Source organism: Cydia pomonella, chromosome 10 (genome assembly GCF_033807575.1).
Source record: "Cydia pomonella isolate Wapato2018A chromosome 10, ilCydPomo1, whole genome shotgun sequence".
NCBI lineage: Eukaryota > Metazoa > Arthropoda > Insecta > Lepidoptera > Tortricidae > Cydia > Cydia pomonella.
In genome coordinates, this window is record NC_084712.1 from 14,028,686 (window position 1) to 14,045,504 (window position 16,819).

Here is a 16,819-nt window from a genome sequence, read left to right on the forward strand (position 1 = left end):
CATAATTAATTAGAGCTATTGTTTTGTTTCGTCCTCTTGACCGCGGCGGCATGTGATTGGGCAAATTTATTATAGTTGACTAAAGCGTTAATATGAATAATTACGTATTTGAATCTGTATCCCATAGTGAAAAAAGTTTAAGATTTCAGTTTGGTATACGAAGCCTTAATTCAACCGGTACAGTTGACGGGGGGAAAAATATTATTATGCCTATATCTATTATGTAACGTGTGGTAAATTTTCCGTGAAATTAAAACCTTTGGTCTAATCTATTTTTTTTTCAATATGGTGCAACTATTAAAATGTATCATTCCACTTAAGTACCTGTCATCAACATCAACATGTCTTTGTGACAGCTAAAAAACATTGCCATATGTATATATTTTTGAGTGGTTGTCAAATTATTGCGCTGCAGAGTTATTTTGGTCTAACTCTAAAAACCAAATCCCTTTTAATTAGGTACCTATAGTGCCTCGGGAACTGTCTGTCATTTACAATCTACAATATAATGAATGTTATTTGCAGAATCTACATATTTATTTACTTATAATTTTAATAACATAAATGTTACCTACTTACTAAGTATTATATCTATTAAATTTTATATTTATTATGTAATTATAATAAGGCAAAATTTTGAAAACACATATAAACAAAATATACATATTTCAGATGAAATGCAAACGTGCACTTACCCTTGTTTATTTTTTTTCTCCTTCCATGAAAGTTAAAAACAGGTTGGCTGCTTGTGACCATGTTGTTAATAGACTTCATTTATGGGTTCTCAGCCCGAAGGAGTGGATGTTGGGCACATAATCGTTGGATATTCAACTCAAAATTTGACTTACATAACGTGATGTGTTATAATTTCCCAGGCCGAAAACATGGATACAAACATTTTGTACATACATATAATCACGCCTATTTCCCGAAGGGGTAGGCAGAGACCACGGATTTCCACTTGCTACGATCCTGACATACCTCTTTCGCTTCCTTCACTTTCATGACATTCCTCATACACGCTCGTCGGTTTGCGGGTGCTCTTGACCTGGCCTTTCTTCCGGATTTCCCCGATTTGATCAGAGAAATTCCGCCGAGGTCTACCCCTTCCAGCTTCCTCTTCTACTTCTCCCTTATTATTTTGTACATTGAGTTAAATATTGCATGCATATGAGTCAGGGCTATAGTCAGGGGTGAGGTCGCGGGATCAAACCCCGGCTCGTACCAATGAGTTTTTCGGAACTTGTGTACGAAATATCATTTGATATTTACCAGTCGCTTTTCGGTGAAGGAAAACATCGTGAGGAAACTGGACTAATCCCAACAAGGCCTAGTTTACCCTCTGGGTTGGAAAGGCAGATGGCAGTCGCTTTCGTAAAAATTAGTGCCTACGCCAAATCTTGGGATTAGTTGTCAAGCGGACCCCAGGCTCCCATGAGCCGTGGCAAAATGCCGGGACAACGCGAGGAAGAAGAAGAAGAGGAGTCAGGGCTATAACCGCGAAAATCGAAGTTTTGTCAATTGCGGGCATTTCTCTCTGTTACTCTAATTACGTCTTAGTGAGAGTAAAAGAGAAACTCTGCGGAATTTGCGTATTTCGGTTTTCGCGGTTGGCCCCCAGAAGTTCTACCGCCAATATCGAATAATCGAAAATCGTTATCTGTCTCTTTATCGCTCGAATACGCAAGAAGCCAGATAACGATTTTCCGATGATTGCGGTGGCGGTGGGCCTTCAAATGTTCGTAAGTTTTGCAAAGTTTCGAGATTTGAATTTTTAGGTGCTTAAATAACCGACTCATCGGATGTGCCACGTGAATTTATATTAAGCAAACTAATTTAATTATATTTCAAATAATCACAACTCATCATAACTAAAACCCAAGTAGACTACTTAGAAAATCTATTAACGGAAGCAAATACACAGACTTATTCCAAACTTCGCGCCTATTTAAGCCATAGACATATTTGCTTTAGTTCATAAATGATCTCAACAATGGAATTAGCCCAATCAGCCATAAACCATAGACATTGTTTTCATATTTATATGAATATATCTTATATACTACATAATTTGCTTCAGCTATTTAATTTGCTATTTAGAATAATTACATTTATTTTATGCTAAAGACGCCAAAGTTATCATGGATTATTTTTTTACTTACAATGTTGCCACAGCTAGCCATCTGAGAGAGAGAGCGTAGATAAAAATTAAATTCCTCATGTGCGTGTGTAGGTAGAATAGGTTCAATCTAAATTTTATAAGTAATTTGTATATTAAAGAAAGATTTAACTTTGTTGATGCGTTATTCTATATATTTTTTGACATCCCAGGATTGCGAACAAATACAGTCTGCAACAAATTCCACCCAAGATTACTGAGTTCACCTGAATACAGATCTGCGTCTATCGCAATATGGCCGTCCTGTAATGATTCGGTGGTCAGTGATATTATTGTGATTTCATCTCCTACGAACAATCAACATGGAACTGCGAGTCGGTAACAAATACCGACTGGGTCGAAAGATCGGTTCGGGGTCTTTTGGAGATATATACCTTGGTAAGTAAGAGCTGAGATTATTGTAAACAAAGAAAAACTGATGATAGTGGGCCAGCTGCGATTTTTTTTGTTTCGAAATAACTACTTGTTTCATTTTGTGTTAGATACTATGTAATCTTGAGGTCATCGTAATTCCTTGCTTGAGAATATTAAAATTCAAATGGGTTTCTGTTTAACCATGATGAGCTTGATATGCAAATCTTTTCCCAGCTGAATCTAATCTACGTATTCAGCTTCTACATTGACTTTGAGATGGAACTTAATCTTCAATGCAAGTTTACTGTTACTAAGCATACGAATTTCTACTTGCAGGCACCAATATTGTAACTAGAGAAGAGGTAGCTATCAAATTAGAATGCATCAAGACAAGGCATCCACAACTACACATAGAAAGCAAATTTTACAAACTAATGCAAGGAGGAAGTAAGTAAAACTCGGATGGTGTACTTTATTATGTGCTAACTTAGATACTATTTATACTTAATTTCATAGAATATAATAGCTTGCTATTTTTTTTTTATTCAATCAGACCATATGATCAGTCTTGATAGTACCTACTTTAGTCCAGAGATATTAAAATTACCTAATAGTTAGCATCATACTTTGGTTAGTTTTTGTTGAATATGGTATAAACCCTATATAAACAAAGCATTGTTTCAAATACACTATAGTCAGAACCTTATAGACTTCAGTATAAATCATTGGAATAGGATTGTCGAGAGTCATGAATAGACATCAGAGTTTTTATCGCATGGTAAGACTAATAGCGAGCTATGGACAGTGCCGGATTAACCATTAAGCAAAATAAGCACTTGCTTAGGGCACCACGTGTAGGGGGGCACCAAAATCGTAGAAAAAAAAAAACGCGCAGGCTGCATCAGCGTCGCACTCAAAGTGTAGTACTTATGTACACGAAACTTTTTGATACGTGTGTACCCATCTAACAACGATTAAGTGAGTGAGGACACGTAAGCACATCCCCAACCTTACGCGGAGGCCATCAAAGCTCATGGCAATAAAAGCATCTTTATCAAGTTGCGCTTTCGAGTTAAGGCAAAGGCCGAGCAGTAGGAGGACCGTGATTACATAGGTTCAATTTCAAGCCACTCTTTTGCAGTTCGGCGTTACGTCTTATGCGACGCCACAGGCCTTTTACTTTATGCAAACTGCCTCACTTTCGCTTGGCCATGGATCCAAATCCATGCTGTCCTCTTTCGCAGCTGGGCTGCCTTGCTCACACCTCGCCATTGATTGTATTATATGATAACGCGCCGCAATCGGACGCTGCGGAAGTCCAGCTAGTCATACCTCGCCATTGGTCAAATTCAAGCCTTGCTTTCTTCCAGCTCGACCTTTGGCCTCATCCGTAAGCGCCGATCGAACGCTCATCGCATTCAGCCTTAGACTTTGCCTTTAAATACACTGATTTAAACCATCACGATTTAGGCCAATCAAATTAGATCCAAAAATAGCGTTTAGAGGAATTAATTCCCAGCAAGCTGGAAATTGTTTTAATACATTTATTTGGTCCTAAATGCGTATAATTCAAGTTTACTCTATCCCAGGAGGTGTGCATACATTTTGGGATCCTTAGGAGATAATTTTTTCCTTTGGATTGCCAAACCACTCGATGTAGAAGGAATTCCCTATAAATTATGGTGGATCCGACACTGGTAAGAAAGCGTTTTCGGATTATTAACATGATTTTACCAAAAATAAATAATGTCGACCTTTTTTAGGGTTCCGTAGCCAAATGGCAAAAAACGGAACCCTTATAGATTCGTCATGTCCGTCTGTCTGTCCGATTATGTCACCGCCACTTTTTTCCGAAACTATAAGAGCTATACTGTTCAAACTTGGTAAGTAGATGTATTCTATGAACCGCATTTGGATTTTTACACAAACATAGAAAAAAAACAATAAATTTTGGGGGTTCCCCATACATAGAACTGAAACTCGAAAAATCTTTTTTCATCAAACTCATACGTGTGGGGTATCTATGGATAGGTCTTTAAAAATGATATTGAGGTTTCTAATATCATTTTTTTCTAAACTGAATACTTTGCGCGAGAGACACTTCCAAAGTGGTAAAATGTGTGTGTGTGTGTGTGTGTGTGTGTGTCCCGTAATTTCTAAAATAACAGAATGAAAAATCGAAAAAAAATATACGATATACATTACCATGCAAACTTCCACCGAAAATTGGTTTGAACGAGATCTAGTAAGTAGTTTTTTTAATACGTCATAAATGGTACGGAACCCTTCGTGCGCGAGTCCGACTCGCACTTGCCCGGTTTTTTACAATTTACTACGAATACATATTAAGGTACCTACCTTAAATCAATCAATCAATCAATATATTTTAATGCAAGAACATAGTTAAATTACATTTTGGATCCTCTGATATCAATTTTAATAATACTCGTAATTAAAACAATTTTTCCGTCGGCCGTACCGTTTTCGATTTGAAAATGAAAATGTTTATTTGAGTAACAATGAAAATCTCCTGGAATGGAGCAAACTCGGATTATACGTATTTTTAGGTGGAAAAAATCTAATTGTATTGGCCTAATTGTGACACATTATTATTTAAGAAAACGGGACTTAATCGCGTTTGATTAAGTTCCAAAATTACCTCCAACGTCAAAATAATGATGTCGACTTTACACAGTCTTCTCCGAAACCGTGGGGACAACGCCGTCCTTGAAACGTCTGGTCAGAGGTCATTTTAAAACTTACCCTATTAAGTCCCGTTTTCGTAAACAATAATTTGCTATTTAAGACATTTGTGGCCATTGGTACTTGTTCTGATAAGAACCAATGGCCAATGGTTAAGCCCCTACTGAAGCTCGGCCTTTGCCCTCACATGAATGAGCTTCGCAGGAAAGCTCTAGAGGTTGCAAAACCCTGTGCGGAGAACGGCCTATGTCTTACGTCTTCGCTTACACTTGGACAATGGTTGGCTCGGCCTCCGGACTTATGCGAAGCACGGTCTTCGAATTTGCTTACACTTCACCTTACCTACTCTTGGAACATTACTGCTGCAGTACTGTCAATTTCCGTGATAAAATGATGTGACGGATTGAAAATTCTATTCTCAGGAGCAATGCGGCAATAAACGTCACTCAATTTACCAAGAAAATTAAATGTAATCTTGATGAGGGGGCACCATGGTCTAGAAATGCTTAGGGCACCAAAATGTCTTAATCCGGCACTGGCTATGGAGTCGGCATTAGCAATAAAATTCAACTCATATTCATACTAGCTTATACAAGTATTATTATATTGCCAAAATATCAATCCCTTAATAGTTTTTATTTTGAATACCAGTAGGTAGTATTTTTTTTTTACTAAATATATATGATGGCACCTGTTAATCATTATTTTTCCCTTTAGTTGGTATTCCTGCTATCAAATGGTGTGGGTCGGAAGGCGACTACAATGTTATGGTAATGGAGCTGTTAGGCCCATCCTTAGAAGACTTGTTTAACTTCTGCTCTCGCCGCTTCTCCCTCAAGACTGTTCTCCTCCTAGCTGATCAGCTGATTACTCGTATTGAAGACATACATTACAGGAATTTCATCCATAGGTTTGTATTATAATAATATTTGCCATTTTATAGTGCCAGTGCAGACGTGCCTCGGGCGCATGATGCTCATCCACACTGGCCATTTTGTGCGCGAGCACCTGACTCGGGCGAATGCTCGGTCTGTGTGGACCCGCCTAATAGTAATTAATAAAAAAATAGTGTTTAGTTGCTGGTAAATTACTGTTAAAAAAAATAAAGTACCTTTAGGCCATAGACTATGTTATCTCTGGTAATGGCAATACATTTGTGCACATTGCAGGTCAACTAGGGTTATTGATAACTTGGTTCTCTTACGCACTTTAATAAATTAGTATAAAGTAGTAATAAATGGTATCACATGTGTTGTATAGGTACATGGTAATAAATATATAATAGACTCAGTGTCGAGGTATGATTTATAAATTTACGGGTCTCATTTCATATGATTTTGACTTGACATACCTAGGCAGCAATAATGGCTAATGGAAATTTTGGGTTATAAGTTATAAACTTACAATGGGAGAAGACCCCCAGCCGTGTCGCACAAGCTGGCCAAGCCAGCCAAACTCGTGCACATTATGGGTCCGAAGGTATACAATCATCTACCCAACGAAATAGTTAACACACACAGCAACACAATCTTCAAAACAAAACTGAAGAGTTGGCTAATCAAGCAGGCTTTCTACGACCATAAAGAATTCTACGGCCATGATCTTACAAAATCAAATATGTAAATAATATAACATACAGTACTCCGCGTGTATTAGTACAGCTATCATCCATGTTCTTATGTTTAAATCTACTGCACTTTGTAAAAATGTTAATTATGATTTTTATTAGTATGAGTATTAACTTAGGCACTCATAAGGTAAATAAAATTTGACCATAGCTGGCAAAACGCCCCACTTTGTTGGTTGCCATAAGGATGAAATTTGCTTGTATATTTATACAAATAACCTGATGAGGCATCCTTATGGCAAGCGACAAAGTGGGATGTTTTACTGGCAGTGGTCGCAAATGTTTAGGCTAATTGAGGTATCAATTTAACACATTCACTGCCAAGAACACAATAGTGTGTTCATTTTGTACTGGAAACAGGGCGCCCGGCACCGAAAGAGCTAATGGAATGATGCATTAATTTTGCTAAGATGATGATCCTGCCATAGTAGTCTTAATAAAAGTTTTAGAAAATGTTCTTTGTATTTTGATTCAAAACAGTAATTATATTTTTATTTTTTCTTTACAGAGATATCAAACCAGATAACTTTTTGATGGGATTAGGTAAAAAAGGGAATTTAGTGTATATAATAGATTTCGGCTTAGCAAAGAAGTACAAAGACCCACGCACTCTGCAGCATATCCCATACAGAGAAAACAAGAACTTAACAGGTATGTAAAACAGATGTGGTAGTTAACCCTATGTAACATGTTATACAGTTTCACCTGTCTGATGTCTAATAAAAATTGCCTCTCGCGTATGTTTGCTCTATGTGGACCTGCCTATTGAACTTCAGATTCAATGTTAAGGTATCATCTATTAATCAATCGTCAATTTATATGGTAAGGTCTATAATGAAACTAATTCTGTTTGGGGCTGTTAGAATCAGAATGAAGCTCGTATTAAATTTTTGAAAAAAAAAAAAACGCTGTTTTCATAGTTTTAAATATAATGAAACTCCTGTATTACATTCACTTGATGCACTACCTTATTTATATTTTTTAACCATATGGCGGTTATCACACTGGATGCGATTCGCACGTCCCTGATGTGCGAGCGGGATGTCGCTATAATATGCGCATAGCGCTGTGTCGCTCAAAGATCGGCATTCAGTGTAATGACCACCTAAGTGATGCATTAAGCCTGATTTAGATGCGTGCCGAGACTTGGCAAGCGTCAGGGACGCAGCTATGCGGTGGAATTAGATAGCAACATCGCTTGCTATCTAATGCACTACCTTATTTATATTTTTTAACCATATGGCGGTTATCACACTGGATGCGATTCGCACGTCCTTGATGTGCGAGCGGGATGTCGCTATAATATGCGCATAGCGCTGTGTCGCTCAAAGATCGGCATTCAGTGTAATGACCGCCTAAGTGATGCATTAAGCCTGATTTAGATGCGTGCCGAGACTTGGCAAGCGTCAGGGACGCAGCTATGCGGTGGAATTAGATAGCAACATCGCTTGCTATCTAATGGCTCCTCTACACGATGGCCCAGCGCCACGCTGGGCCATCGTGTAGAGGAGCCCTAACGTATAACTGCGTCCCTGACGCTTGCCAAGCATCGGCACGCATGTAAATCATAAGTTTCCTTAGATATTCGTTAGTAAACTGCGACCCTACTGCTATTTATAATTTGGAAACATTAAATTGGACTTGACCGAGGACGCGTTAGGACAGTTAGTCACAAAAGTAGATTTTAAGCATATTAGCCCGCAAAAAAGGTTTAAATCTTAAAACTAGATGGCGTCATTAAATAATATGCCCCCTTGACCATCAGCCATATATACTACCTCCCCCCCCCCCCCCCAAATCACCTCGCCTTTGTTACTAGTCAATGCTAACATTTTATTTTGCCAGGTACCGCAAGGTATGCATCCATCAACACTCACCTGGGCATCGAGCAGTCGCGCCGCGACGACCTGGAGTCGCTGGGCTACGTGCTCATGTACTTCAACCGCGGCAGTCTGCCTTGGCAGGGGCTCAAGGCCGCCACCAAGCGCCAGAAGTATGAGAGAATATCCGAGAAGAAACTGTCCACGCCCTTTGACGAGCTATGTAAAGTAAGTGTAGTAATTAATAAGTAAATCGGCTGCCCTTTAAGGCTTAGAACGAACTGCTATATAAATAAAAGCGGCCAAGTGCGAGTCGGACTCGCCCATGAAGGGTTCCGTAACATTTATCACGTATTAAAAAAAACTACTGACTAGATCTCGTTCAATATATCATATATTTTTTTAGATTTTTCATTCTGTTATTTTAGAAGTTACAGGGGGGACACACATTTTTTCACTTTGGAAGTGTCTCTCGCGCAAACTATTCAGTTAAGAAAAAAATGATATTAGAAACCTAAATATCATTTTTGAAGACCTGTCCATAGATACCCCACACGTATGGGTTTGACAAAAAAAAAATATTTTATTTTATTACGTATTAAAAAAAAACTACTTACTAGATCTCGTTCAAACTAATTTTCGGTGGAAGTTTGCATGGTAATGTATATCATATATTTTTTTGGATTTTTCATTCTGTTATTTTAGAAGTTACAGGGGGGGGGGGGGGGACACATTTTTTCACTTTGGAAGTGTCTCTCGCGCAAACTATTCAGTTCAGAAAAAAAATATTTTAGAAACCTAAATATCATTTTTGAAGACCTATCCATAGATACCCCACACGTATGGGTTTGATGAAAAAAGATTTTTTGAGTTTCAGTTCTAAGTATGGGGAGCCCCCAAAATTTATTGTTTTTTTTTTCTATTTTTGTGTAAAAATCTTAATGCGGTTCATAGAATACATCTACTTACCAAGTTTGAACAGTATAGCTCTTATAGTTTCGGAAAAAACGGACGAATCTATAAGGGTTCCGTTTTTTGCCATTTGGCTACGGAACCCTAAAAGACTTAACACAGGAAAGTTATGGTTGCAGGCACAGGGTACCTAGGTGTGGTTACCAACGATTATGGGTGCCCTCATGATTTGAAAAGCATATATGTTTACTGTAATTCATTGATTTTGGTTGTTTATTGCAATCGGTTAATTAAATAAAAAGGCTTTGGGCAGCTTAAAACTCCATAAGCTATTTTTAATTAGTTTAGTCTAGTTTTGCTTGTATGCTAGAGGTTCCAACATGAAAATAGGTGGTGTGCGACTTTTCTCGCATCATTTTGGCTTATGTTGGTTTCAAATTGAGAGATGTTTAGTTTAGGTCCTCAGTAGTATGTCGTTCAATGGCGCAACTGTTTTAATTACAATGCTAAAGTGTAAACAATCCGTATTTTTATTAGTTTGAATTGTTTGTAATTTCTATCTAACCAATAAATAATGTCCCACTTTTTTGTATGGAAATAAGTTATCCCGTGCACGTACTAAACATGAGGACCTGGAGGAATAATGTAGGACCTCTTTTTTTCTGACTATTGGAATAAAATAAGAATTCTCAGTAAGACATTTCTCTTTTCTTAAATATGTACTGAGACAAGAAGCATTAGTACCAACGATTTTGCCGCCTATCGAATTTGACCTAATTTATTTATAGAATAGAATAGCGTCAAGGTAATCTCGCCAACGCCGTCGAGGTTTGCCGCGACCTCAGGTTCGGTTTTGTGGGGCCCATTTGCTGGTTGATTTAGCCCACTAATCATTTGGCATGTATACGGCAAACGTGTCCCGCCCTGTCCCACTTCAGCTTTGCGGCTGTTTCGGCCACGTCAGTTTTTGGAGCTTAGTCTGATGCGATCGGTTCACGCCGAGAATACTACGCTCAATTTGACCCTATAACATCTATTTTCAGAACCACCCGATCGAGTTCCAGCTATATCTGAAGTACTGCCGACGGCTGCGCTTCGAGGAGCGGCCCGACTACAGCCACCTGCGGCAGCTGTTCCGCACGCTCTTCCACCGGCAGGGCTTCACCTACGACTATGTGTTCGACTGGAATATGCTCAAATTTGGTAAGTCGTGTACAAGTAATTTGGGAGCCTATGGACAGTAGAACTTACACGAACAGATGTTTTAACCTCTTGTCTGTGTATTATCAGCATCCTGACCGAAATTTTGCTCATCTTTTTGCATTTTATTCGAGATCGATTTTTTCTGGTTTATACATGATCTATACAGCAGAACCAAGGTTTGACCACTATCAGCATCACAGACAACAGGTTAACGGATAAAATCAAAACGTAATATCTCGTTGAACACTAAACTAAACGATTTACTATTGTTTACTAAGATAGCAAAACGTAAACTTCACAACTGTAATGATCAGTCATTTCATTATAGGCTTCTTTGGCCCAAAAATCATCAATATGACAAAATATGGTTTCTTGATTTATTATGTAATTGTATGGCAACATATCTGTACAAATATAAATATAGTAATTAAATGTCGAGACAAAGACCAGTCAGCCACTTTATGGCTTCGTCGCTCAGGGTCTTCAGGAGGACCGGCAACTTAGCGCATTATAAGGCAGACTTGCATCATATGCTGGACGCTTTAGGCTTCCGCACCTCAGCCGCAGACAGTGGAGTCCACCCACTTTTGGTTCTACGCCAAGCGTCCTTTATTTTATAGGAAGCTTGCCTTTTAAATTTAAGAATGATGTATGTGTATATTATACATAATTTCGATAAACACAGTGCTCTCTAGGACCCCGAAAGTTTTTAACAGTGTATTCCTGATATTTAAAGACTAAAATGTCATATAAACGAAATGGAATTCGCCTAGTTTCATTATATATACCAATAGTTGCGGGAATGCTAATGCTACAGGATTTTCTATCTATTTAATTTAATTAAAACTGAGGTGCTCCTACTATGTTGTATCACTTCAATAATTCTTTCCATATGGCCTTACATGGTCGCGTTTTTTTCCTCTGAAATCGTGGTTTCTAAGGGTGGTACTCCATCTGCGCAATTTCTTAGACCAATTGGCATTGCTTCTCACTCTCTCATTAAGCAAAATGTGAGATGCAAATACACATTGGACTAAGAAATTGGACAGGTGGAATACCACCCTAACAAGTATATAATAACTGTTTGATTACCAAGACGAACTTGTACATAATTTATTTAAACAATAGGAGGCCAACGCGGCAACTACCAGGCGGCAGCCAACGACCGCACGCTTCGTCGTCATGAACCAAATCAAGAACAAGAAACAAGTAAGTAATTCAAATTAAAAAAAAAAAAAAAAAAAAAAACAAAATGCACCTTTGTAATTAAACCGGCATTTTGGTTTCTTTATTCCTGGGCGCAGGAAGGGCCCGGGTCGGCACGTCAATGCCCCTTTTAGTGATAATCCCTCAGTTGCAAGGGCATCACGTTGGGCAAACGCAAATAAAGTGACCGATTAGAGCTCGAGTCGTTTTGATTCCGAAAGTAAGGGTTAACATAATTTTCTCCTTTTAATACGAAAATGGCACAATACCCAAAACGCCATACATCTTGTTTAAGTTTGCAAAACGAAACTCGCCTTATTCATATTAAGTCTAACTGATAAACAAAGCAGTTCGGTCAAACAGTGGCTATCAAGGCCAATGTCTATTAGTGCATTCCGCTTGGTTTCTGATGCATATCATTTGCTGTCAATATTGTGTTCAAAGAGTTGACTTATTTGTGTGGTTTATGTAAAAATGTTATGACAATGGGACCAACTGTAAAGTTGTACCCTATAAAACTAAAAAAAGTTTTTCGAAATAGGCCCACCTCTGCTGTCTTCAATAAATCGGAGTCCACAAAAACAAAACATTAATAAACTTTTCCAATTTGAAGTTGATTAAATACATTCCGTTGTGGATATGGACATAACATAAATAAGAATTAAGCCCCCATTTTCATTTAAAAGTTTATTCATATTTCTTATTCTTCGGCCGGTCTAAGATGGGTCCTGTGACACTCCGAATGACGTTTTCGTTACATGTAACTTTGTAACAACGACCTATAACCCCAATATTTTTATATGCCGAAAACACTGTATATTTGTTTTGAACATGTTATTGTGTGGAAACTCGACATTTAAACAATGTAGTTTTATATTTCGGGAGATGTAAATATAGAAAATATTTACTTATTGAACATTTAATCTGAATCTGAATACGTAAATATTTGTATTTATATCGTGACAGATGACGTCAATCCAGCTCAAATGAGTGACTAGATCCTTTTTTTGCTTTGTTTTGACTGTCTTGGCTGTTTATACAATACAACCATTGCTATAAAAAAGGTAAAATTATCGATACTTTTGCATCACTACAAGAAACGTCATTCGAAGTGTCACAGGATCCATCTTAGACTGGCCGAAGTATAGTATGGAAGGTAGAGTTAAGGAATAGAAACTCCATATACCAAAAAGTGTCCGACAAAAAACCATAAATAGGTGGCGCTACAATACTTGAGAAAAAAACGGTTGTCTGTAAAGTCGGTTTACTGACGATAGTTGAACGTGACAACGTCATAAGAAAATACTGATGGAATGGTTTCATTTTTCAAAAGAAAATTTTAATTTTATTTGTTTGATAGATATTTTGTATGGATATATTTCACTTAATACTTGACGAAAACATGTCATTGTAAATGTATTATTGTATACGGTCTCGACAGTTTTGGAATGCCAGTACTTGCCAAACAACAATAAAAGTCGGTGGGGGTTTGGATCTGAAAATAATAGAGACTAAGAAAGGATTCATTGTTTCGTATTGCCATTTTATCTTTTGAGCTTCGGAACCTTTGGAAGCTGAAATAGTATGTAACGAAATGAAGAGTGAAGTGGCCTCGGTCGTCGATGTTGTTGTTGAGTTGTCGAGTTGTTGACGTGTGCGGTGTGTTGCAGCGGCGGGCGCGGCGGGGCAGCCGAGCACGACGGTGGCGGCCATCTCGGAGTGGCGGTGAGGGGCGGCGCGGGCCGCGGGTACACTCACGTTCTGTATGCGTCCTCCTTGTAATGTTCATTATTTAAACGGCGGCCGCCCGCTCGCGAGACCTACCGGATCTTTAAGTGTGAAATTGACGATTTTATTCCTTTTATCGTCCGGCCCCCGTCTGCCGGTCGTTACGTTCGAAAATGCTTGCTGTTTGATATGTGGAGTGATTTTGCTTTTTGTATATAATGAAGAGTATAAAATATCTTCATTTGGTTATGTATCGGATCTCTTAACGCTTTGCCGGATCAGATATGAAGATGAATGGGAAAGTATTGATTTATTTATTTTTCTAATTTAACATCTTGAATGTCACGTGATTGGCTGGCAAACAATTTTTTTTATTGATTGAGCCGATTTCAATTTAATTAAATTGTATGGAGAAACAGTTTTAGGAAAGACAATTTCACACTTTTAGACGTGTTATTTTATGCTCAGTTGTAATGTAGTAGAGGCGGCCGGATCGCCCTGCGGGTGGCCGGGCCTCGAGGCGCATGTTATATTGTAGTGCGACATCTGATCCTCTTGGGCCGCCGGCCGAGGACATCGATGATCTCCCGCCAAATGAAATATTCCCCGACAGAAAGACCGCGTCCCGAAAGTATTATAGTGCAATATGATAAGTTTGTCGCGCCCCCGAATGACTATTTCATTTTATTTAATGTTCCGAGGGCAACGGTCTGTACGGGTGAGCCGAAAGTTTTCTTTTGTAGCACGCCCGAACTGGCCGAGAGTTAAGTGGTTGACTCGAGAATAATTTGAAGCGGTTGAAATTGATTTTGCTGTTAAGAAACAGTCTTCCATGTTTATTTATTCATATCCTTTGCTTTTAATCTTCGCATGAAGTCTAACATACTGTTGTACCTTTTTCTAGCCAACTATAAAAAAAAACGCTTTGAGGTTTTATTAAAAAATAAAATGAATAGCTAATAAACTGCAAGTTTATCGTCTTTCAAATGACACGTTTTTCTAAATTCAATTTGACTATTAATTGCGGTAGTGAATTTCACTTGAATTGGATTTATGTTTTGTATTCCGTATGTCTACACTTATCTACAACATGATGAATTCAAAAAACCACATTGTTTCTAGTTACAGAACAAAAACTTCATGATCTCATCTTGATTACCAAATTGACGATTTGTTCTTCGATTGTTCTGACTCGTGAAGTGGTTACCAAATCTTTAACCTAGACAATTAATGAATGTACAATATCCTAAACGCCTTGTATTTACGTATAAATAATTGGTCCTTAAAAGTTAGTACACTAATTTGTTTTTTTCCGTTCCTAAATACTTAATTCTAATCCCCTTACAATCTTGCGCGGTTTTTTTCTTTGATATTTAATGACACTCGCCTAATTTTTAAATGCGTTTCACTGCATCTTACTTTCATAATCCAAAACTTCCCTATTTACCTACTTTTGTTTAAACAACATATAAAGTAAGTTGTGCAATATTAATCTGTTTTTTTTTTTAATTTTCATCAAGCAAAAGATTCCGCTCACCGCCAATTATATAGAACGAAATTTGTAAATATATCATAAGAACCGCGTGTAAACGATATTGTGCGCTATCAGTATGTTCATGCGACGGATGTATCATTTAATCATACTGAAAAGACGAGTGAACCAGAATGGACCACACTTTTTTTATGTGACTGAGAATAGGTTCAATTTTATGTAAATATTATAATTAGACTTGTGTTGGGTTAAAAAAAGTTTCAAGATATTAAGCGTTTAGTTTTTAAATCATTATGTATAGTGGATATCCTAATGACGAGCACTTCGAGTCCTAACCCTGAATAATGATTTTACTTTGAACGGTAATCTTGCACGTTTTGGCTGCATGTATATTTTAGTTGAAACGACAGGGTATGTATTGGCATTTTTTATTTAGGTAAACAGTCGGTGAATGGGAGACACATTGACGAGGTACCTATCTGTCACTGCCAATAAAAACTCCAGTACTCGTAATTGTGGGGGGCTGATGAACTATTTTTGTCAGCCAGTGTGTTCTGAAACATTGAATATATTCCTGACGCTAACTAATTCTTTGGTACTCATCTCTCATTGTTTTCGAACGGTATCAAAGTTTAACATAACTCAATGTTTTTCGTAGATATTTTGTAGTCGAGAAGTGCGTGAATAAAATATCCAAATAAGTTTTATGATATTGTGTTACTAATTCTTATGTTAATATACTATGTAGTTCATGATATCTGTTGTCCATTTTATTAACAAGGGCGATGCCGAATGTACTGCGTATGGAGAGTTCATAGAAAAACTCTTATAGTCCTTGTATTTCACCAAGACGTCGACCTTAACTATTATTAATAAGACTCTAAAGTCTAATTTTGTTAAATGCGAGACGTCTTTCGTGCAATACGAGGGCTATATTTCCAGTGACATCACGGCACCGCCGTACCCGCATTATGTAAGAGTGCGTTACAACAGACGAAAGATTTGGACTTAATTTTGTATATAATAATATAAGAAACTTAGATAAGCTGACACACTGTTTTTTACAATATCTTAGGTAATAGTGGTAAATACATAACTGTTGTAGCGTTTAATGCCTTCCAAATTATTTTGCTGTTATTGTACACACCTTTGATTGCGTCTAATTCTGTGTAGTAGCCTGTTACGTGCTGCGTGTAAATATTATTGATTTAAATTCGTTGTTGTAATGCTCTGTCGATCGCTTACGCCCGAGAATTGCAGCGCTCAGACAAAATTATTGTAACTAACCTCCGATAAATCAATGTAATTATAACTGAGAAAAAAAGTCGTCTTGCAACGTACAGGCAATCCGACGGGCAAAATGACTTAACTGTTTATATGTCTCACTCATGTGAGGGACCTTCGCATGGGTGCCGATCGATCGATAGACCTGTGAAGTACTGTGCAATCATATTACCTACATTATGTAACGACGACGCGATTTATCTAGTACTGCCGCATTTAGATAGATACAAACTTCTTAACAAATTATTTGAACTGAATATTCCTTCACTATCTAAAACTAGTAACAACAATTATATTTCTTCGAGTATACA

At 37.7% G+C, this 16,819-nt stretch overlaps 1 protein-coding gene across 1 annotated transcript; it reads left to right on the forward strand.

Annotated features, from left to right (window-relative positions):
• Positions 1-2,190: 2,190 nt before the first annotated feature.
• Positions 2,191-16,815, forward strand: LOC133522179 (casein kinase I). Its single transcript, XM_061857410.1, has 8 exons — positions 2,191-2,557; positions 2,870-2,980; positions 5,954-6,146; positions 7,372-7,514; positions 8,709-8,911; positions 10,639-10,798; positions 11,927-12,007; positions 13,675-16,815. The coding sequence occupies exons 1-8, from the start codon at positions 2,482-2,484 to the stop codon at positions 13,731-13,733; spliced, it is 1,026 nt and encodes a 341-aa protein (XP_061713394.1). The 5' UTR covers positions 2,191-2,481; the 3' UTR covers positions 13,734-16,815.
• Positions 16,816-16,819: the final 4 nt, after the last annotated feature.

Bases quoted from the DNA above. Each gene is read 5' to 3' on its own strand.
- LOC133522179 (XM_061857410.1), top strand. From the start codon at position 2,482: ATGGAACTGCGAGTCGGTAACAAATACCGACTGGGTCGAAAGATCGGT. The intron at 2,558-2,869 runs GTAAGTAAGAGC...TTCTACTTGCAG, and splicing joins TTTTGGAGATATATACCTTG to GCACCAATATTGTAACTAGA. The intron at 6,147-7,371 runs GTTTGTATTATA...TTTTCTTTACAG, and splicing joins TACAGGAATTTCATCCATAG to AGATATCAAACCAGATAACT.